This window comes from Porites lutea, chromosome 4 (genome assembly GCF_958299795.1).
Source record: "Porites lutea chromosome 4, jaPorLute2.1, whole genome shotgun sequence".
In the NCBI taxonomy this organism is placed as follows: Eukaryota; Metazoa; Cnidaria; class Anthozoa; order Scleractinia; family Poritidae; genus Porites; species Porites lutea.
In genome coordinates, this window is record NC_133204.1 from 36,161,696 (window position 1) to 36,185,163 (window position 23,468).

Here is a 23,468-nt window from a genome sequence, read left to right on the forward strand (position 1 = left end):
CAACATGGCTGCCGTTTCATAGTTTTGGAACACCAATATGGCCACCATGACATCATGTAAAAATGCTCTCTTTCCCAAGGGTGACACTAAATAAATGTTTGGCTATATATGTTTTTTTAAGAAAGTACAGGTACATGTACATGTTATATCAAAGGGAATGTGTGACAAATAAATAGCACATTCCGATGCTGCTCTTCTGATCAATTTTATCCTTGGTTCAAACTCTATCTGCCATGTGACATGAAATTCTTGCGGGCTCTAATTTTTGCAATTTTTCCAGCCATCCGCTAATTAACAATAAGTTCCCACAACTAAAAATTACCATGAACATTTTTCCCACAAAAATTTACTCCAGAGAAAATATTCTCTAACTTTAATTTGCTACACAAAAATACAGTACTAAGAAATCGTGTCTGTTCAATTACAACATGCCCCTTTTGTTCAGAAACAAAGTGGTATACAATGAAATACTGGTTTCACATACAGCTGTAGGGTACACACTCTGTAATATTGTTTGAAAAAAGTAATTTTTATCGCAGGTACTCAATAAAAACTAAAATATTACCAATGCTGGGTACTGGCTACTTTCTGAAAATCACAAAAATTGATTCCCAGCAAGAAAAACCAATCTGTCCTAATCCAGCGTTCCAGTTAATTCTTTCAAGCGGGGGATTATATAGGCCATCTGAGAGGACACCAAGACCACGTGTGAATTCTTTTTATTATATTTAACTTAACACTTATTTGTCACCTTTCAGGCCAGGAAGCCTTCTTTGTTGGGTCATTGACCCGAGACCCATCTCTTATCTGGAAAACTGCTAATCGCAAAAATCAGTGCCCGCAAAACGCAAAAAATCGCAAATCTGCAAAAATAAACTCCCACAAAAATTTTGTGCCACACGATTTTTTTCAGTGTGTAAATGAAAGACCAAGAGTATGAAAAATGGATAAACTGAAACACAACATGTACCTGAGTCTTACTTATTCATCCCCCACCCTCTCCTGACCGGGATAACCAGCTTTAATAACTGTATAAAAAAACTAGGGGGATTGGGAGTAACTGTGTTGTTAAACATTAATAGAGGCCTTTACAGGAATCTTGTGATGCATCTTCAGTAGTTTCAACACTTCCTTCTTAAATGGAATATAATTATGTGCAGCCATACAAAAGACATAGTGAAACACATCTTTAATTTACATAATGGCAAAACTCTAGCCAACGCTTCGTTATTGATACTAATATAAATGCTAATAAAATTAATGCTCTGTCGGAACAGTCATCAAGTATGTCACTAAAGAAAGCTAAAAATTCCGAACAAGGTGTCAATATATCGTTTAATCTCGTTAAAAGTTCCTATGACAATATTTCATATATATTTTCATCAATGATATTCCGTCTTACGAGTTAGGAATTCCTACTAGATAATTAGTTATTAAGCGTAATAAAAATTGCAATTTTGGTCAAATAAGCAACAAGCGATCTGCTTATAAAAATTTTGCAAGTTAACTAAGCCTATAGGGTGGCAATTTGGCATTAAGCAAAGAGGTTTTGAAGCACAAACTTGACAATGCGAAACTCGAACAAGCCACCTACAATGCGACACAAACAGGTCATGCACGCTGCCTTAACTATAGGATAAGCTTAATTAATAAGGGCTAAGTGAAACAGTGTTGAGTTTGAAAAAATTCTTACCTTTATACATTTTCCACGGCCTCCAGATCCCAGTTTATTTTTATACAACTCAGCTGTTTCGTTTCGACAGCGCACAATAAGCACCTCTGCGTTCAACGCTCCTTCCCACGGCGATTTTGGGGTAGCTCGAGATAAAGGGGAGCTTTCATCTTGTTGGTTTGCGCCGGACATTTCATCTTGCTCGGCTTGTTGAATCGTCGTAACGGCTTGTGAATCTTGCAAATTCGGACTGGAAGACCTCGTTGAATGAGAAGGGCTGTCTGCAATGACTTCCTGGATTGGTTGCAGTGTGGACTGTGAAGCTGCAATGTGTGACGCTGCTGCAGCGGGGGTAGCGAAACTGATGCTGACATTTCCATTCGAGACCTTCACAACTTGCACTTCGCATTGCGGATGGCCACCAACATTCCCACTCGAAGCTTCTTCCCCTGTGTGGAAGACAGCAGTTGCAGCCGTTTCGTGTTCAGTCGGGATGTGCTCGGCGATGGCGATCTGCTCGCTGACTTCAGATAACGAAGACACTACCGATAATCCTTCGCTCGTCCTCGGAACGCCAACGTTGTCGTCCATTGTTTTGCCTTGCGGGAGCGACGGTGACCAATGTTTTGGGACTGGAAAGCTTCAGAAATAAAATGGAATCTCAAAATAACTCGCTGAATTGTTGTTTGACTTGAAAATGACCAATTTTGGCTTTTCAAGTGGAATTTAGCGGTATTTTGATCACCATATGTAACTTCGTCTTTACGCGTCTGCTGGGGGTCTTTTGTATTCGTGGCCGACGAAACGTGACTAGATCCCAGTCTACCACATGAGGATTTCGTTACATAAACCTCAGTACGTTGGAGAGGATTGTGTGACGAGCCAAAAGAACGTCACAAACTCTACAAATTAAAATTTTTCCCCAAACCATTGCCATATTTATGTGTACCAATTTTCTGACCTACAGGAGATGCACTTTGATGTTGTCATGATCAGCACTCTCATTCGTGAAATCGTTATCAGTCTTCAGCCATATACCTTAACTCCACCTTTTTAATACTCTTTTCGGGTGGAAAGTCAGTCCATTTCAAAAAGGCAAGGACCTGTATTGAAAGGTCTGAAGAACGATATGGAAGTAGTTTTAAAATTAAAGCTTCTCCTATTCAGACGCCACTTGTTTTGTTTTGTTTTTGCTTGAGGCGACATTCTAGCCTGCATAACTGACGCTTTGTCAGCCAAGCTAGGAGACTGACGGCATAGTCGCGCTAATCGCGAGGCGAGGGGAGCAGAAAAAAAAATAAACAATTTGCGCCCTCAGCGCTGCTCTGTACTATCTGAACACCTGGAACACTCAGGCTATTCTGGCACTAGAAGACTCGCCTGCTGAGGCCGCAAGAAAGAACGACATGACCAAATCTATGACCGTCTTGTTCAAAGGAGCAGAGCTGAGAACACTGCACCGTTTGCCGTATCTTAAGTTCAACTGATCGAATAGTTGGACCGCTCCAAATGGAGGGCTTGCTCGAGGGCTACAAGGATTAACTGCAATGCATGCACCACGTGCACTTTCCTGGCTAGCCTGCGTGGCAGGCGTTCGAAAGGGAAATGGAACTCTTGCGCGCCGAAATTCCCCCTTCCCCTTCCCTTTTTAACGCCTACCACGCAGGCTGTTTCCTGCATCCGGGTGAAACAATGGTCGTTGATTACTTGACAGTTTCAATAAGATAAAAATTACCTAGGTCTATAGTTTGTTTTCACAGGAGACACTACCGAACACTAGCCCGTTTTACCACCCATTTGCCCCTAGAACTTGCATTTTACCGAATTCCAGACAGATAGGAAAAAAAAATTCGCATCTCGAACCCAAATTTTGGTGAATCCAGCTTCCCGGGTAGCAGTAGAATCCCGTTTCCAGTCAAAACATTTTGCGTTTTCCCGAATTCCGCAACGAAAATACCCTTCCAGACCCTGAACATTTACTTTAGACCAGTTTTTGGCTACAGTAGTTCTGAAAGAAGGATGTGGAATTTTTTAATCTAGTACGATATTGACACAACCCTCAACAGTTTTGTAGTTTTGAAAAGGGCTTACTGCACCAGGCCTTATACGCGCAATAATTTTCCTCACCACTATATGTGTGCCGGGCTTGAGAGGATGTGTAACTACAAAGTTTGTCTGTCGGTACGTTACTACTTAACAGTTACTACGTCCCTCCTTATACAACTGCAGGTACCTTTCACCCCAAGGTGGTGGCCACTGTTGACCAAAGAGCAAAGGACTCTAGGGAATGAGAAACTGTCGTTAGGACTCGGTATCTAATTACTTCATACTCATCGCCAGTCGCTTCGGCGAGAAACTCGATGTGAATGTATCGTATCAAGGGAATTCGATCCGGATTCTTGCTCCGCGGCATTTCCCGCAGTGACTGAAAACGAATGAAAGACTCTGTATGAATTCAATCTCGTTCCCAGGGGAGAAGCAAAACAGTGGCTATTTCAGTCGCTTGCAGAATTAATGCAACTATCAATGTAAAGCAGGCGGGGGGAGGGGGAGGCAGGGAGGCAGGGCATGGGGTGGGGATTTGATTGTCTTTTTGGCCCTGGGGTAGGGCATTTGACTGATCTTGTTCTCCCAGGGGAGGGGATATTTGAATCTTTCTTCGCCCGACGTGGAGATATTTGACTGCCGACTCGGGCGAAAAAGACTGAGACCGAAAATATGTTTCCCGCTTCCACGCTTCACGCATGCACCGTACGGTTTGAAAAGATCAGGAAGTCATGGAGGCCAATGAGAACAATCGAAGGCTAAGTGGATTTCACTGTTTTGTCTTCAAATTTCGTTTGTTTTAGCGTATTTTTGATCAATTGAACCTCTTAAAATACTAGGGTATCAAAGTAAACGGAAGTAAAGAGAAACCAAGTCGATTTTTGCCAGTACAATTGATTAGTGTATGGCTCATTCGCTACAATCACTGTAAACTTATAAAACTGACTTTCTTTGTACCCTTTATTGAGAACGGTATATTTAAACTTACAAAATGTGGACTTTCTCTTAAGATTTATGTATTCTACGAAGTGTAACACGGATTATGGTTAAAATGTATAATTGCAGGTGTAACAGGAACATGTATATTTAGTGATGCAGCAACGTTTATAAAAGATTGCAGAGTTTAATTTGGAGATATTTTTATTGTGCCTTTCTTGGGTTCTGCCTTGGGATTGACAGCAATGTGCAGCCTAGGGTGGGGAAATTTGGTTGCATTTGACTGGAATGATTTTCCCATGGGCAGGGAATTGATTGCAAATGATTGAATAAAGTCAAATCCCCACGTTATGCCCTGCCCCTCCGCCGGCATTACTTTGATAGGTGCATAACTTTCACCTACGATCTGCTAGGCATGGCACTTACTATGTCTTTCTATATAACACGTGCAAAACAAAAGGCGGGATATTAGATCATGCAGTCGCCCTTTGCAATATCAACAACTTCGCTTTCACTATCACGCGGTTTAAACCTAAGCCGCATCGGTGTGTTCCGATCTCTAGCTTTCAGACTACAAAATGGACGATCGCTACAGGATGGCGCTTTTATGTTCACGCTTTCACTCTTGCTAAGAGGAGTAAGGATGTTTCAGTGCTTTGTAGGCTTAGTCAGAACAAAGATCTAATTACTTGCCACGAGAAATGACAGTTTAAATATTGATAGTTTTACTATCTCAATATATTGAAAAGCTGACACGGAGATTCTTTGAATTTGAGCATTCCTTAATGTTTATTTTGTTAGACATGCTTTTAAAATGTACCTGAAAAAATTCCGCCTTTCATATTAAAAAACAAAAACTCTAAAACGATTCTTGTTTTTTTGCATGTTATTTGTACTTTGTAATTACGAAAGGAATCAAGAAGAAGAAATGAAACCTTTTTTTTTTTCATTTCAAGTTTTTCGTTGTTGAACTTTTATGAAGGGAAACGCATTAGATAAAATCGCTTCAAACAAATCGCAGCATGTAAATAAATAGTTGCTCCAGTCTATGCAAATACAGAGTTTTTTTTCTAGAGGATTGACATCTGTACGAAATTGTCATTATCATTTGCATTTTTAATCGTTTACTAAGTCAGAAATGTGAAAACAAAATATAAACATGTTTTGTACATTAAGCGACATTTTCTAACGTCGTTTTTTAAGGATGTTATTAATATAGTCTTTCTTTTCTACGTTACTTTACGTAAAGCATTAAGGGATGACCGAGCAACTGAACTAATTTTCACTTAATTTTACTCGGGAGTAAAGGCCACCATTCAAGGTTCAGGGGCTACGTTTTATTTAAATGGATTTGAAAAAAAAGAGTCCTCAGGAAAAGCAAATAAACGTCGAGTCAGTCGCACTCGCTAATATATTATTACCACGTAAGCACAGAATTAATTCGTCGGGCATTATCTAACGGACATGCATTTTCCCCAAGACATTTTAAGTGAGCCAGTTAATTTACCTAAGTTCCAAGAATATATTCAAGAACACATAAACCTTTCATACCCCTTAAAAGAACGAATGTGTAAAAAAATTAACTGGAGGCTCATACACAGTGATGGCTGTTTATCAAAAACTTCTCGCATTTTCAAAGGTTATTTTTTCATACTGCCTATTTCTTGAAAGGTAAAGTCCTGAGAAAAGCAGTGCGGAATTTTTCCTTCGTAAAGGCGTACAAAAGAGGGTTTAAGACGCAGTTAAAATAGCCGAAAGTTAAAAACGCAAACTCTAAACGAGCGAGGTGATTAGAGGGCCTTAAGAAATACATAGCGAATGTTAAAGTCGTATATGGCAACCATAAGCCACAAATAGAACACACAACAGCTCCAGTCATCTTCGCGATTTTCCATTCTTTTTGTCGAATCGCTGAAGCATTCCATCTCTGGGCAGCCGTTGATGCAGGGACAACGAGTGAGGTTTTTGCCATTAGTATGGCTTGAATGTGAACCCTAGAAAACGCCGCTTCGGAAATACGCAAGTACGCAGGTAGAAGAATCATACACGCTAAAATAAACAAAGGCAAATAGTAAAGTCGAAAGTAAAATGGATTCTGTTCTCGGCTGAAAAGTGTAATACAAGCTGAAATCCTAGAATGGAAACTTGAAGCTCTGTTCCACTCAGCAAACGGGATTGCGAGACTTGCAAAAGTGATTGACCAGACCAGAAATAAAGCACGCTTGGCTTTACGGTGGCTGAGTCTTAACACAAAGGGATTTGTAACAGACTTGTATCGGTCGTAACAAATCAAGAGGAGAGTTATAATTGAAGCGTTTCGTAAAGCTGAAGTTACAGCCTCGTGACAACAGCATAATATCGCTGAATTCCGTGGAAATACCACTAACAGAGCGACAGTGAAAGGAATACAGACACAACAGATAACCAAGTCAATTAAAGCAAGATTTGCTATGAACTTCGTAGCAACACTTCGGATATGTCGTTTGTTCCAGTAGATTAGTAGGACTGCGCAACTCGACCCAATACCAAGGATTATTTCGAAGGCAAGCAAGATAATCACCGGGATCGTAAATCCCGGGAGGAAGTCAAGTTCTTCTAAAACCGCAGAATTGTTTAAATACATATCTTCCCGTTATCCTCGAACTCTGGCGATTGCAACTTTTGGCGAGCCGAATTTTACTCCTTAGTTGTGATTCGATAGCGACTTTTCTTTCTCCAGTCTGCTTATAACTTTACTATACGTGACTAGGTCTTTTGGCTATGTGTCAATGATAGCTTTCTAAAGGAGAAACTTTCACCTGTAAGCAAATTATGAAATTTTGTTTGTTCCAATATATACCGTAGCCACATCAATGGTTTTTGATTCCCATTGGCTGAATTAGCAAATGAACGTATGACAGAAGAAAATCATTATGTCCCGCTGGGAGCTGTGTTTTTCTTTTTCTTATCTCTCCCCAATACCAATTTTAATACAAAGGAACCTGTTTAGTTCCACTCTTGGTCAAACATCCTATACGAGAACAAAAAAAGCCAATGAAGAAAAACCCTTTAAGTGACCAATAACCTTCGTTTCAAGGTTTACGAAGCCTAATACTATCATTGCATGTCTTAGCTGCCATTATATATCCCATGTAAAGTGGTATTAGTTATTTTCTTTTTACGTCTTTCTAATCCATACAGTACACCTGCCATCGAATCGTAAGAGCGTCATGGCGCTTTATTGGAGTATCTATTACGTAAAATGACTTTTGAAGAAAAGCATAGTAATGGGTTACCTGCGACACTTCACACACGAACATAACGAATTGACAAGCAATCATTCATTCATTCATATTTCTTAACTTACAAGATGCCGGTATTATCAGCCAAATTTGTCAAATTGATGGTTTTTTGTCGAGACATAAGGCTGGCGCGCCATAACGACTCCTCATCAAGTTAACTACAAACTCAGGTCTTTATCCAAACCATACATAATAATCGGCACCAGTGAATTGAAGAGGATTTTGTTCTTACAAAAAACTCGGTCCACTAGGAAAAAAAACATGGTTTTAAAGTTAATGTTTAGGCCATTATGTAAATACCCTCTCAAAAAATTAGAATTAACGCTGCGGTTTTCAAGTAAATTACAGTTTTCATCTTTTACCAATAAAAATTAATGAAAGACAAGTGACATTGGCATATATAATAACAATTTTTAATGACAAGCGACGTACGCAGAGGGTATATAAATGTACGCGCGCTTCATTAATTGGACGGTGCAAGACTGAAATTTTGTACGGTTTTCTATATATAGCTTTCTGAACCACAAAAAAGGTGTATTAATAGCCCTCTGAAAATGAAAATACCAAATATCAGTGGCAGATCCAAGGGAGAGGCCCGGGGTGCACGGGTTCCCCATATTTTTAGACCATGGCCGCAAAATTTTTTTTGACGACCGCCCCCCTCCCCTCCCCCTCTTATCTCAAGGTCTGTATCCGGCACTGAATATTGTCTCCCGTTCATCCATTTGTTGTATGTGTTGTGGTGTGTTGTGGTGTGTTGTGGCTCAATTTTATCCTTCGTTTAAGTTTTATTTTCTATTGTTTTTGGTTATGGTAATGTATGATAGTGAGTTTGAAACAAAAGGAAATAAAATTTAAAACAAGAGTAAAATTGAACCGCAACATATGTACAAAAGTACGTGTTTTTTTCCCCTTTAAAACCTTCAAAACTATTTTTCCACCCCCAATCCACCAACCATTGTCTACACAAATGATGCATGAAAACTTTGTGCCAAATCTCCCAGGTGTGGAGTGGCAAGCCAGTTCACATTAGCGGTGTGATAAATCCGCATAGAGATAATAATAATAATAATAATAATAATAATAATAATAATAATTCCGTTATTTACCCTCAGCAGTATTTATAGCACTAATACTAGTGGGGACGAACAAGTACCTGAAACAATAATTCAAATCAAACATAACAGGGTTAAGAACTCCAACTGCCGGAGGCAAACCAGGTGGCTATTTACAAGCGTAGGCGAGGATCTGAACTCGAGACTACCGAGAAACAAATCCAGCTAGCGGTCAAAGCGGGACTTGAACTCGGGGCCTCTGGATTACAAGTCCAGCCCACTAACCACTCGACCACGCTCTCTCCTATAAATATAACACCTGGACTTAGAATGTAAACTGAACTGGAATGAGTCCGACGCGATGAAAACGTTACAGCAGGGCATTTATTATATTCCAGCGAATCATGAAATTTCTGTACAGATAAAATTGTGCGGCATAGAAAAATAGAAGTTAACAGTTAAAAACTATCAGTTACAAATTTGTCATATGTTAAGTATGTACATTATTAAACAAGACTAGAAATAATTTGTTTTGAAACGGTTACTGCAATTGTTTTAAGAATTTCACTGTTAAAATGTTAAGCTACTTGAAAGTTTCTGTCAAGCTTCGTTAACAATGGTACTACTACTTAATTTTGCTGGCATTGCCGAGCATAGAAGTACAACCGTTGTTTACAAGATTAAAAATATGTTAAGAAACAAGAATTCTGAAAACAATATCTACTGTAGTCGTTTCTTGAGAAAAAGAGAAGAATTACTAAAACCAAAACTAAAACTCTCTATGTTATATTGTTGTAAAATGTCTGCATAAAGAGTAGTTTTCAACTGGCGAGTGAGCAATCAGATTTCTTGAAAAGTTTGTTTCACTTTTTCTTTAAAAAAGCATAAAAATCGAAAAAAAAAAGATTCAGCTTGCGTAAATGGCCACTTATGTCCAGAAACGCAAGCGACACGAAATTAAGGTACTTCATAGTAGAACAAAATTATTTGTAATTTCCATACGACAGGGTTCATACAGAGTTTTGGATCTAAAATTCAAGACTTTTTCCAGACTTTTTACAAAACAATAATTTCTTTTTCGAGACTCAAGGATATCAAATGGGTGATCAATGGAGACCACAAAAAACGCAGGAACAAAGATCTTTTATGAAGCACTGCAAAGGTACGGACGAATAAGATTTGACCAAAACGAAAAAAACTCACATAAAAAGCCGGGTTGTTGCTGCTTTGAAACAAACCTCAAGACTCTTTATCATTTTTCCAGACTTGATCTCTCTTTTCCAGACTTTTTCCAGGTCTGAAAAATTGCTGGGCAAGTTTCAAGACTTTTTCAAGAATTTAAGACTCTGTACGAACCCTGATATGATTTCATGACTAGAGACACTTCGTGATGTCCACCATAAAGAGCATGAATCTCATTAGCTAGCAATCCTGGACACTGGACATAACTGTAGCTGGCGGGATCAGAGTTAAAGGGGATATGTCATGAGGTTATTGCTGTTTAGGTCAATTCTGTGCTGAAGTCAATACTTAGTTCCTTTAGTGGATCAATTTAGGTCTCTAGGAAACTGCCCACCTACCCCTCCCCTAAGCCAACATTAACACTTACTTCTCACTTAGGGCAAAATGATGGCTTAGGGGAGGGGTAGGTGGGCAGTTTCCCAGAAACCTCAAGTGATCCCCTTTAGTTTAACCATACACAAAATGCTCCTGAACAGTGATGAACAAGAAATCAAACGAGTTTCATCAGGGAGCACCAACCATGATATATATTTTTTGGTGACTTTTGCCGGCATATCTGACTGAAACTTGAAAGGCTGGGCCAACTTTTTCAAGTTTCAATGTATGTCCATCCTTGTCATCCATTACAACAGACGACAGGGATCTGTATCAGTGCCTAAATATAGTCTTATAATACAAAACTAGATCATTCTTTTGGGAATTAAATTGATGTGTAGACCAGTTCTAGCGTTTTAAAAAGATAGAAAATAGCATTTCGTAGCCCCTTTAAAGATCAGGACCCAGTTGTTCGAAAGATGGATAGCGCTATCCATTGGATAAATCTCTATCCAGTGGATGGCGCAATTGGTTTTTCTAATACTTATCTGCTGGTTAGTGATTTATGCGGTAGATAGAGTTATCCAGCGTTTGAACAACCAGGGCCAGCCCGTGGCGTGGAATGAAGAAGTCGCGCGCTAATAATCCCGCCAGCCAGCTGTGCAGGTTAACAGACACCACTTTGGCGTGAAACCAAATCCGATACGACCGCGTCTTCCCGCTGCGCTTGGTAGCATTATTTACTTAACTTCCAATTGGTTGATTGGACTCTCGTTCTACCATCATCATGTGGCCAGAATTGTTTTTCAGGTTTGGTTTCACGGCTGTCAGTTGAAAACAACTCTGATTCATTTAAAACATTCATCAAAAATCTTCATTAAAACCTTGAAAATGAAAATGTTTGTTACGAATTACAATTTCCAACACAACAACAAATGTGGTCACCCGCCAAATACTCACGATTCATTGATACAATTCATATCTTAAAAACGTGTTCATAATCCCAGAATAATTTGACGGACTAAATTTACTTCGTAATAAAAAGAGGGAATACAAAACAACAACTTTCTTTCATTTCCAGGTGGAAAACATTGATAACAGCAGCTAAAAAGCAATGTTGAGAACTACTAAAAGTGTACATGGGCCGACATGTGCCTAATCATTTGGTTTATGAGCTAGGGCGGTCATAAATGTACAAAGACAGCGCCTAGACCATGTAAAAACATTAAAAATTCACCGTGCGAATGCACATGGTTCTTTCAGTACCAAATCACTTCAACGCTTTGCTGAGAACAATTATAATCTATTAAAGACTGAAAGCTGAGACGGGGGAACACAACTCAGCATTCTAGTCTACTAGCTCTCTTGTAGTTTAGATTTGTCAAAACTGTTCTTATATAGTATAATACAAATTCTACGTTGCAATCCAAGGGAGAGGCAGTCACATTACGATTGAATTGACTGCTTCTCTTCTGAATATAATTCATTTCATGATGTGTATAATTTCTAATGAACAAAAACCGAGGGTCTGTTGGCACTTAACACTTTTAAGTGTTTTGTTTGGCTCTGTACATGGAACAGTTAATTTTTAGGCATTTTAACACTAGAAGTAAAAATTTCACTGTAACAGTAATTTTTTTTCCAGAATAAAACAAAAACGGCCCCTAAAAGGACAATTCGTCACTTACACATCTCCCAAAATGCACCTTGCTTGCCCCCAAAAATTTTGCATAAGCATTGTTTTCAATTTCTCTCCGGACGGCTGTAATACCAAGGAGAAATGAAAACCAACGGTTACGCAATTTTTTTTTTTTGGGGGGGGGGGGTGGGGGGCAAACAAGGTGTATTATGGGAGATGTGGCAAAATATTACTTTGTTTAGTATATCAAGGAGTTTTCGGCAATTTTATGCTGACAATCCCGATTATTTCCGAACACTTTCGAAGATTCCCGAAGATTTCCGAAGACTACCAAAGATGTCCGAAGAACCCTCCAAACACTTCACAGTATTTTCTCTAGAAACACTAAGCCCCACTCAGACCCTCAAAACCCAACTCACGAATCTAAGAAATACTAAAAAACAGCAACAAGCAATTCCTGCTAGGACTGACTGCTGTTCTTCTGAGTCTTGCCTGAACAAGTAGTTTCCAGTCCCAATCTAGCAAGCGCCATTTGGCCTCTCAGTCTCATTATCTCCCAGTAGATCTCCGTCACTGTGTGTCAAACAAGAAATAATTAGAGGAAGATCTCTTAGCCTTCACTTAGTTACTTAACAGGAGGAAGAAGAAGAAGTATTAGGTTATTTCCGTTAACAACATGTTGCTCACATCGCAGTCCAAACTGATGCGTGTTCGTTTAATATATACATTCAGCCAGGGCTAAAAGCGAAGCTCTCGTTAATCATTTATCGTTTACTCAAACAAAATATAATAACGTGTAATGCTAAACGACGAAGGCAATGGGAACGGCGAAAAAACAACTTTGCATGTGCAGCATACTTTTTTGTACATTTCTTTGCCGTTGTTTTGCACAACTACAACGTGAAGCTTCCAAAAACTTCCTAGTTGCACGTTTTATGGAGGAAATGTCGTATGTGTTCCTGGTCGCCTTTTTCTTTCACAAGCGCTGATTTTCACCGTGGTGGCCGCAAGCATTTCTCATTTTCTCACCGCCGCTATAAAATTGTCCCATCAATTAAAGTTTCAAGGAAACTGCCCACCTACCCCTCCCCTAAGCCAACATTTTGCACTGAATGAGAAGTGTTAATATTAGCTTAGGGGAGGGGTAGGTGGGCGGTTTCCCAGGAACCTAAATTGATCCAAATTGTCATGTTTCTCTTCCAACGAAATTGATCTCCTTCGTTTTTTACCTCTGGCTCAAGCTCTTTCTCTGTTATCCACCTTAATGTAGACATTAAAATTAAGTCAAAAAAAGACTCGGCTTCGTTTTTTTTTTTTTTCTCTCTAAAAATCCGGGTGGCCATGCGATTTACCGCCGAAACGCGCGGGTGCTTGAAATGTGAAAATTTCACCCCGGCTTACATGAATGGGGGGAAAAACGATCGTACGGACGATTTTCTCAGAACCAAAATTCCTTGGATGTCTAGATAACCAAATTTTTTTACCCATGGTGCTCCGGCGCGCGAGAGAGCGCCGCTAAAAAAAGCTTCAATTTTTATGCGTTTAGTCTAAAAACGATCAAAACTCAGGCTGTTTAAAGCTGTTTTAAAATAGCAAGGAAACACGCGAGGGTATCGTACACAAGCCTCATGAAGGGTTCAAAAGGTTATGGTTTGTGATCGGTGATTGGTGGATTTCGATCCGTTTTGTGTGTTTCCATGTGTCAAGTTTCGTTGCTTGTAATCGTAATTATGATTGAAGGCAGCAAAAAAAGCAATTGTGAAGGCGGCTTTTGAACTTCAGAGTTCGCGTGTTTTTAAAAAGCGTAGCGTTGTATTCATCACCTACGAATTCAACCGTCTCTCTTCCCTCGTTGCAGCGTGGGGCGTTAAGGCGGCTAGAAGCGAGGACAGACGGCTGTATTCGCAGGTTAAGTTTTTCGTAAACGAATTCGTGTGGACAGTTCCCCGTAAACTATAACACGGGATATGACTGCAAAACGTACCGTCTGCCTTTATAAGTCCCTGCTGAATGTACCGTACGTAGGTATAAAAATCGCAAACTGCTACAATCTAGAACAAAACAAAGACACGGTAAATTCATACCATTGATATTTGAAAAGATTTCTAACACAGTAACACAAGTAGCAAAACAAATCAACAAACGACTTCTCTTGTGATTAAAAAAAAATAGAATTATAAATACAATTCGACGCCGCACCGATCCAGTCTCCTAGCAGTGTTCCGGTTAATTCTTTCCAGCGGGGGGTCATGTAGACCATCCGAGGGGTCGCCAAGACCATGTGCTTGATTTTTTTGCGTTAAATTTAACTTAACACTTATATACTTATATGCCATCTGTCGGGTCAGGAAGCCTTCTTTGTCGGGTCATTGACCCGAGACCCGCCTCTTATCTGGAACACTGCATAGCATAACATCAGATTGGCCAGTGAGGCGGACAACTCGTTCTGAAAATTCACTTAGCGCTGGTCCCAACTCTATCCATCTTAGAGAAACTGAAGATAACTGAACTAATCATTTCACAAAAAAAAGAAGGAAAGACGTCGGTGTTGTTTTTAATCCACAAAAGTTCTGACCCAGTTGTTCAAACGCTGGATAGCGCTATCCACTAAAGAAATCACTATCCAGCGGATACGTTTAAGGGAAACCAACTCAGAAAGAGGTTTATCCAATGGATTTATAACCACTGGGACCTGCTTAGTAAAGTAGAAAAAGGAAAGCAGTTAACGAGTACTCACCCTTACTCTGCTGTTTCGACTCAGGTTGTACCAGTCTCCTTTTTCTGTTAACTTTACACGGTGAACACAGAACCGCGAGGTACCAGTTAAAGCACATTTCCTGCAAAACAAAAAGGACAGAAATAATAGAATTATTAAAAAGTAAATGTGCGGACCAAAAAAATAGAGATTTTAAGGCGTGGGGGGTTCGCAGCAACCACTGTAAAACTCTCCACTAACGGTTTGCCTAAGCTGAGATCAGGCCTTCTTTTTGAAAAGAAAGAAGGCCCGCCGGATCGCAGATTACAGTTTGCATTGCGGCAGGTTTTCAGTCACAGGTTTGCGTCCGTAAAGCGATCATCACTGGCTGGCTAAACTGGGAGAACGGTTCACCCTCTAGAAAGCCCCTAATAAAGATTAAAGACATCCATCTATCCGGCAAAATGCTTCATCTTCTGGTCTCCTGCTTTACATTAGGTGTAAAAAAGCAAAACCACCATGTGAGCTAGGTAAGGCAAAGATCAGGGCTGAGCGGTTTCTGGTACAGTTCGTCTGTGAAGTTAAATATTACATACCTAAACAGAGGTTTGCCAGTAAATGTTTCCATCATAAGAGTATTGTTTTCAATTGCACTGTGTACTGCAAGGGCGAGCTGAAGAGACAAGAGAAGACAATTCACCGAGAAGCACAAAATTGAACTGAAACTGGGAAGAAGTACTTTGGGTACATTCATTGGACAATTTCTATAGAACCACTAAAATTGTACATCATACATGTACCAGATTTAGCTTTGATTGCTGAAACATTTTCCACAGAAGTATTGCTAAACGCAAGTAATCGAAGTTACCTTGAGTCGCTAAATTTTTTAGCGTGCAAGAGAACCGTATTTTGTTGTTGGTGACGGTCACTATTACAAGCTCGCGAAAATGTGGCTCGCGCGCATGATTTCGTCGTTTCGCGCCTTATCAGCAATTTTATAAAATAAAAAACCGACTATGTTTGAAACGTAAAAAAAGTCTACCTCTTTGTTAGGAAAGTTCAAGCAAGGACCCACGTCTTCCTTGTAAATCCTGGCTAAAAATGGCTGATCATGCGAAACGGAACGTTCATCCATCCACTGTAGAAACTCGCGGAATAGAATGACATCCACCTAAAACGAACCAGATATATATTCCTTTCTCTGTTATTTCACAAGACTGACAAAACAGCCGACATTTAGCAACGTCACCACTGGTTTTCCCGCGAAATGACGTCTTAGGAAGGAGCGCAGAAACTCCATACTGATGACGTGTCACTACCCACATCTGGGTACATATTTCAAAAAGACTCAAGTTCCCCCAGAATGACCAAACAGATACAAATTTTATAGCGCCGCTGAGAATGCATTTCTAGATAGCCTTAAAAGTGATTTCAATGCATTTGGGAGGAAACCGTCCTTAGGTGCCTCTGATTTTTGGACATAACTCCTGATGATGGAGATGACTGTTTGAACTCTATCCACCACAGTTTATTGTAGTTTGTTTTTTATGAAAATAAAATAAAAAAGGAAATTGCTACCATGAAGGAGGTCTGGAAACCACATCTTAGTTTCCATGATAATATTTTATGGACTTTGGCTTGGAATTTCCTCAAATATATTACACTTCATTTCAGAAGCTGTATCAAACAATTGACTCAATGCTTCATCTAACATCTAAACAACTTGAGACAAAACCAATTATTGATGTCTACAAGTCAGATGTGACACCACATCTCGGGTTTCATAAATGTACAGGGCTAATAACTACAGAATAGAGGCCAAATTTCCTCGGTATACTCGTTGGAACGGCTCGGTGAATCGATAGTCCCCACAGACGAGCCACCGAGCTGTCAAGCCACTAAAATAATATATATACCTTTCTAGTCCTTTAAGATGGTAACCTCGACTGACGAACCATCGAGCCACCAAAGCGCAAAGAAATATACCTTTAATACCTCTTTAATGTTATACTTTTACGTCTTTTTTTATGTCTGTCTTATACTTTTAATTATGTCTTATATCTTTCTTGTTCTTTAAACAGTTGCCATGACTAGCAGGCCCCCGGGCCACCTTAAAATATGGTCCTATGCTCTGTAGTTGCTTACTTCAGTGTCTCCAACTATTGTCTTTGATAGCCATCTACCTTATCTTATGATGGCAGCACCTTTTCAAGTTCTTGAAACCCTGACTCATACCTAGTTATCTTGATAAAATGTAAGGTATGGGAGCATCAGGTGGGGAGACAAGGATCACTTTTCAACCCATCGTACGAATGACGTGTTCCCATACTATGCAAATTATGAAGAAGGCTGGGGAAAAGTCAAATTGAAGACTTTCCCAAACCATTTTTTGGTTCAACCAACCTCTGGTTCATCTTTCATAGTGTCCCCACGATGATGAGAATGTTCAGCGCATGTTCCATTAAACCTTGCAACAGCAGCGTCACAGTCATAAGAGCCACATTCTACACATGGACTGAGATGCTCTGTACTGTGTCGGCGATATCCCATCCCTTTTTTGTGACCGGGAGATGATGCTGATGTTAACACCAACTGCTTCAGTGCAGTCACCTCAGCCTGGAGTACTTCCACCTGGTGTAGGTAACAACATAACTTTTAGATCTAGGTATGATGAAGTTTGCCAGGCTTACATCAGGTCCCTAGTCAGACTTTTGGCACAGACAAGTTAAGTTGTTGGCCACTAGTGGGGGGAGGGTCTGAAAGAAGTATTATGATTGTTATCCTCTACTGGTTTGAGAAGTGGTACTCTGAACTATGTGGACCATGTTTTGGCACGTTATAACTGTTAAGCAACTTTTTTAGTGTATGTTTTTTTAGTGTATGCGTTTTTATCTGTCTCATTTAGGGCATCAACCCTACACCCAAACCATGGTTCACCTCCCTTTGGGGTACAATACCCTATCCACCCTACATTGCCTTATCAATTAATACTGTCTTCTCTCCAACCATCTCTACCCCTGCTTCCGCCGTGCACATCACATGAAGATGAGTGGGGATGAGTCAGTTATTGACACTGCACACCAACCTTACTATTTGCTTCTTTGAATCTCTTCTCAGCTGCTGCCTGTTTTACTTTTGCTGCTCTAACCATTGCATGAGCCTCCTGTCAAAAGAGACATTTACATTCATATACAACTTTCAATAATATATAAAAGAGTTACACTTATTAAAAACATAGGAGATTTAAGGCAAACATGATAACCTGCATTGCAGATGAAATCTAACCCCAGCTAGTAACATCCACGAAGCAAGGCAGAAATCCTTGTTCTGGCCCCTGATGGCCTCAACAAACTACCAAAAGTGTCTTTCGAAAAATTCCCTTCAATTCGATTGGCAAATCAACAAACTAACAGGCAGAGCTGGCTCATAGACGGACTTAACCAGAGCTTTAGTCTCAACACAGCCCATATGCTAATTAAGGAAAACAGTGCAAGCAAGATACATACTACATGCATAGTTACATACTTTACTGTTTCCTCCTCAAAGGGGCTTTTCAGGAGCAATCATTATTTACAAGTATTACATTTTAACTAATTACAACACTACAAAATAATACCAATTGCAATACTTAATTACATTACTAATTACAATACGTTTTAAACTTAACTAGGAAGCATTTGTAAAAAAAAATTATCTAAAAGCTGCATGAAGTTGGTTCCTTAAGAGACATTTACAAATGTGAACAGATTGGCTTAATTTAAGAGGTTCTAAATTGTTCAGCGTTTTAAATGTGTCCAGAATGTCACGGCGGACGTAAATCCTTCCATGGGACTTGAGCCACGAACTCCGAGAGTCAGATCTCTTCTCTATGCTCCTAACAAAGCTTCCAGGTAACAAGAGCCTACAGCCACTGCCGTAGCGTTTACCGCCTCGAGCCGACATCCTTCGCTTGGAGCGCTAAATAGCGCTTAGGATTTCCACAATTCTCCCAAAAATTACTGTAACACGAAAGCCTTATGTCTAAATAATTTAAATATATAGATAAAATACAAAACGAACACCAATTAGCGACGATGGAAACAGATTTTCACTTGATTTGTGAGGATTCGCGTCAGTTTGATTTCTTGTTGGGCTGAACACTTTTCAAAGAATTGAGCATGCGCAATGCATGTGACACGGCTCCTTAATAGTCCTGTAATAAAAAGTTCTCTGTCCGCAGGCTGTTCTGAAAAGAGGGATCTTTAGCTTTTGGCTACTCCGAGTTATTTTTATCATGGTTAAAATTCTTGTGAAAAAATGAATTCACCAAGTTCTGTACATTATTACTGCTCAGCAATATAGTATTTGCAGGTGGTTGTAACAATCATGACATCAAAATTTCCATCATTATCAACAATTCATACTTGAAATCATGGAAAGCCATTCCATATGAACCACAAAGCACAGCATTGTTATAAATGACATACTACTATTGTCACAAAAAAATGTTAATGAATGCGTCCCGTCTCAAATGTCACTACTAATATTGCAAAATAATGTAAACACACATTATTTTAACATTTTGAAGTTAAATTTATTGAAAACCAGCAAATGCAAAACATACTTTGATCAACACTACACCAGCTTCAAAGTACTTTTCAATTACTATTGATATTTTCACAAATTAAAATTTTTTACAAACCTGAAATAGACTTGCTGTTAATTCCTCTAACTCTGCCTCCAGTTCATTCCTCACCCTGGACAGCTTTTCACATTCTTCATCTTTCAATTTAAGTTCCTTCACAGCAATAAAACAAAAATATTAGCATCTTTTTGTGATATTATTATACATTGTACTCACTATGTGTATTCTCATTGGCTATAAGCCTGCAGGTAATTTAGGAAATTAGAGCATTAACCTACAGATTTTTATTTAGTTTAGGCTATCCTCTTTTTTTGCTCCATTTAGCGTCGTCTGACCAACCCAAATTTTTCGCATTTTCAAAAAAATAAAAGAAGAAGTAACAAAGTAGATAAACCATTTTTCACTTGAAATAATTCTTTTAATCTGAAAAATGAGCACAGTAACAGTGTAGAGAAAAACAGGAACAAAAACAGGAGCCTTTTTGTACAGTATGTTGTGCATTTTGTTAATCCAAATATGTAAATGTTAACTTTTAATGTCATCCTGGGGTAACAGGGCCTCCTATTCTGAGACTCCTTGTGATATTTTCTTAGAATTTTTTTTTTTCAATCCGACCGACCGACCCAATATCAGGAAATGCATTCGACGCTAAACGAAAAAAAAAAAGGGGGGGGATGGCCTTACATGTATATATCCACTAGCAGATACAGTACTGTAACTGACTAATCTGTGGGTTGCATGCACAATGCATGTTTTCTACACGCAATGTCAAACTGCTATTTCTACACGCCTCAAGTATTGGCAACTGACCACAATATTAGTTCTCTTCTTAAAATAATACTAATTTCATTACTAATGGTTCAATATACATTATTTCTATTAACCTGTAGCCCCCCAGCAAGCTCTAGTAACATCACTCAAATACCAGACAGTTCTAGTTGGTAAAAATTACCATAACTAAATCCCTTCAGTAATTCTTTTAGCATACATATATACATATACATCATCATTTACAAAAATATGTAGTCGTCAGTAATCGTTATTTAAAAAATCACAAAAATGCTTGCAAAGCCTCTCTCACTTCTTGAGCTTTCTTTAGTTCTTCTTGTAATCGATCAAATGCTTGTGCCTTTACTTCCTCTCGGCTTGGAGAAGTTGGGGCACGATCTCTGAAGGAGAACTCGTCACTGGCACAACTATCATTCAATGAGCTAAAAAAAATTACAATATTAATTTAATGATGACCTTCACCTTTTATACATGTGATTGAACATTTTAAAACTGTTCATTGTTATTCTGAAATAACTTGAAGTTAAAAATAATATAATATTAACTTTTTTTAATCTTAAATTACTTAAACAGCCACATCCTCATGTGTAGACCTTTCTCCCTCTCTCCCCACCCTGCCCTGCATGGGTTAGATGTCATGTTATTGCATGATAGCCTAAGAATGTTCTGAGTAGGCTTAAAGGCAAATTTAAGAGAGCTGCCAGGTGGCACCAGGCACCACTGTAGCACAGCCTTAAAAACTTTGTGACAAATGGAAGACAGCCAAAGTAATAAATAATTACATATCATAAATGCACAGTTATTGGATTTTATCAATAGTGGAATTGAAAGAACAGGTGGTAATGTTTTGATCCTTGGTATAAATTATATTAAATTTTGTGTCACCAGGATTCTGCTACAAGAACTTACTTCCCATACGCACGGAACTTACATAGTTTTATCGTTGTCTGATGTTGTTTCTGGCTGGATTCGGACTGGGACAGGCCATTGCAAAATGAAAACATAATTATCAGACAAAAAGAAGGACTGAAATGCGGGTATTCACTTTTTGCCAAAATAATAAGATAAACTCATAATAAAAATACAGGAAGGCCGAAATCGAAACTAAAAGTGAGATTATCTGATGAGAACATCAATCGACAGGGCTGATTCATACTTCTAGAAACGACGTGTAATACTACTACATTATTTCCTTGAGGAACAAATATTTTTCTGCAAGTATTAAACTAGTCTTGAACAAGGTGATTGATATCCTTCACATAACATAATAAAAAAATATTCTAGGCTTATATATATATATATATATATATATATATATATATATATCATGTGTACAGAAAGCATGCAGTACAAATCGATTCTGTGATAACAATTAATCAAATCTAATCTCAACTGGAAGCTCTCAACTTCTGTTTCTCTTACCTTCCGTCAACAATCATTTGTCCTTCATAATCAGTTACCAAAATACCATTCGGCGGGGATGGAGATCTTGACCGTTCCTTGTTTGTAAACGAAGCCCTAGATCGCTCTCTCGCTCTGTTATATTGCAGTTGGGAAGAATTGCTACATGTTCTATGTCGAATGCCCGAACCAAAAATATCAGGTTCGCTTGAAGTTCGCTTTAGTATCGATTCTGGCGATAGAAAATTTGAATCCACGTCAGTCATGGAGAGGTCGACGAAGTGTGAAAGTCTACCGAATAAAAAGTTGGCTTTCCGTCAACAACACCACGGCATGAATCGCTTCTAGAATCCACTCATTGTATATTTATAGAGGCCCAGTATTTTGCATACAACCGCAACGATCTGCAGACTATAAATTTGCGAAATTATTTATGAGCAGTCCACAGAATATAAGCGGGTTCTCCTCGCCAATTTATATCGTCCCGGTCAACGTCCCGTCAACAAATCGAAGACAAAACAGTGCTTTCGACAGCCAAATGTTGATCATCGATTTGCATTCGAAACACAAAACACCAGCTTTTGCCAAAATGAATTTACCGCTGGGCCAATATCAAACAAACCCAATACTGAACATTTACAAACTGCAAGTTTAAAGACGATGGTTCACGATCGATCTGTCGTGACATCGGATATTTCGTGCAATAGAAGGCAGACGTGGCACGTAAAGTGTCCAGATAAAAGAATGATTTCCGTGAAGCCGCCGCTTTGTAAATTAGACGTGAGATAGTTCAGCTGCTTGCAGTTTTCCTGTCACAGTTTCGGATGAGATACCACTTGCTTTATGAACAAATATTAATTTTCTTTGCTTGTCCACGGGTACATGCAACGACAGATTTCTCAACAGTGGAGCCCAGTCTCCCGACTCGGCTGCGTCTTAGTCCCTCTTCGCGTGAAGGCACTAAATTTATAAGAGAATGTATGAAAAGAAACAACTAGTACGTCTTTTTTTTGGACAAAAATAGAAAGAACTCATCATATGTTTTCGTTTTGTTATTTACTAATATTAAAGTACAACTCAAAATCTTAAAGGTCGATAAAACAGTTTCCAAATGGCTCTAGAAGCAAAGAGACAGTAAATAAGACAACAAAAAAAACAAGGTGAGTCATTTTTGTTTATAGTTTTGTGCAAAAAAAAAGTGGAATTTAGGACATATTTGTTTATTTTCATACATTCTCTTATAAATTCAAAGTCTAACGAACTCCCACAGAGTCTGGGCGGCCTGTGGTTTTCGATTCGAGAAAAAGAAGTAGCGGAGTCAATGCGGGTTTCTCAAACAAGTATATCATTTTCTTGGTTTGTTTTCTACCCTCTAGTATTAATAAAAATTACAAGCTTGAAATCCACAAATGTATTCCAACACACGGGCTCTTAACAAAAAATGGCTAAATTAAGTATTGTATTCTGAAAAAGTGTTATAGTCATTGTTTGACTTCAAGACTTCGAGACTTTATAATATTTTTTTTTTCTGAATAAATTATCTTAAGTTAAAAGCAGTTGTCAAAGCAAGGTAATAAGGAACAACAAGTATTATGTGAAAGAACGCCCAGGATATAAAGAATTTCTTGTACTTTTTTCTGACGGTTAGTCAGTAAGGGAATGGGCTCTTCACGACTGTCAACGCCAAAATTGAATATAAAAATCTTTTAGACCGAAATTAAAAACAACATATTATACATTCCTTCCCAAGGGTTAATATAGATTATTGCTTTC

The 23,468-nt window shown here is 38.8% G+C and overlaps 3 protein-coding genes across 4 annotated transcripts in view; all 3 read right to left on the reverse strand.

Annotated features, from left to right (window-relative positions):
* Positions 1-2,444, reverse strand: part of LOC140933438 (deformed epidermal autoregulatory factor 1 homolog) — a 15,204-nt gene extending 12,760 nt beyond the window's left edge. Inside the window, exon 1 of the mRNA XM_073382996.1 lies at positions 1,694-2,444. Coding sequence (XP_073239097.1) covers positions 1,694-2,263 — 570 coding nt within the window. The 5' untranslated portion in view covers positions 2,264-2,444. The remainder of the gene's footprint in view (positions 1-1,693) is intronic.
* Positions 2,445-5,604: 3,160 nt separating this feature from the next.
* Positions 5,605-7,443, reverse strand: LOC140935512 (G-protein coupled receptor 22-like). The gene has a single exon (XM_073385068.1). It carries the CDS (start codon positions 7,275-7,277, stop codon positions 6,312-6,314), a length of 966 nt encoding a protein of 321 aa, XP_073241169.1. The 5' UTR covers positions 7,278-7,443; the 3' UTR covers positions 5,605-6,311.
* Positions 7,444-12,484: 5,041 nt separating this feature from the next.
* LOC140933439 (rab-3A-interacting protein-like) lies at positions 12,485-22,599 on the reverse strand. Of its 2 annotated transcripts, none has more exons than XM_073382997.1 (10): positions 21,717-22,599; positions 20,587-20,716; positions 19,563-19,658; positions 17,967-18,044; positions 17,285-17,512; positions 15,924-16,052; positions 15,478-15,554; positions 14,924-15,026; positions 14,171-14,237; positions 12,485-12,759 (listed from the first exon to the last, which is right to left on the reverse strand). In XM_073382997.1, exons 1-10 carry the CDS (start codon positions 21,959-21,961, stop codon positions 12,647-12,649), a joined length of 1,266 nt encoding a protein of 421 aa, XP_073239098.1. In that variant the 5' UTR covers positions 21,962-22,599; the 3' UTR covers positions 12,485-12,646. The 2 variants fall into 2 exon arrangements, with proteins under 2 accessions (XP_073239098.1, XP_073239099.1); XM_073382998.1 differs by having other exon boundaries at positions 12,487-12,759; positions 14,924-15,023; positions 21,717-22,596.
* Positions 22,600-23,468: the final 869 nt, after the last annotated feature.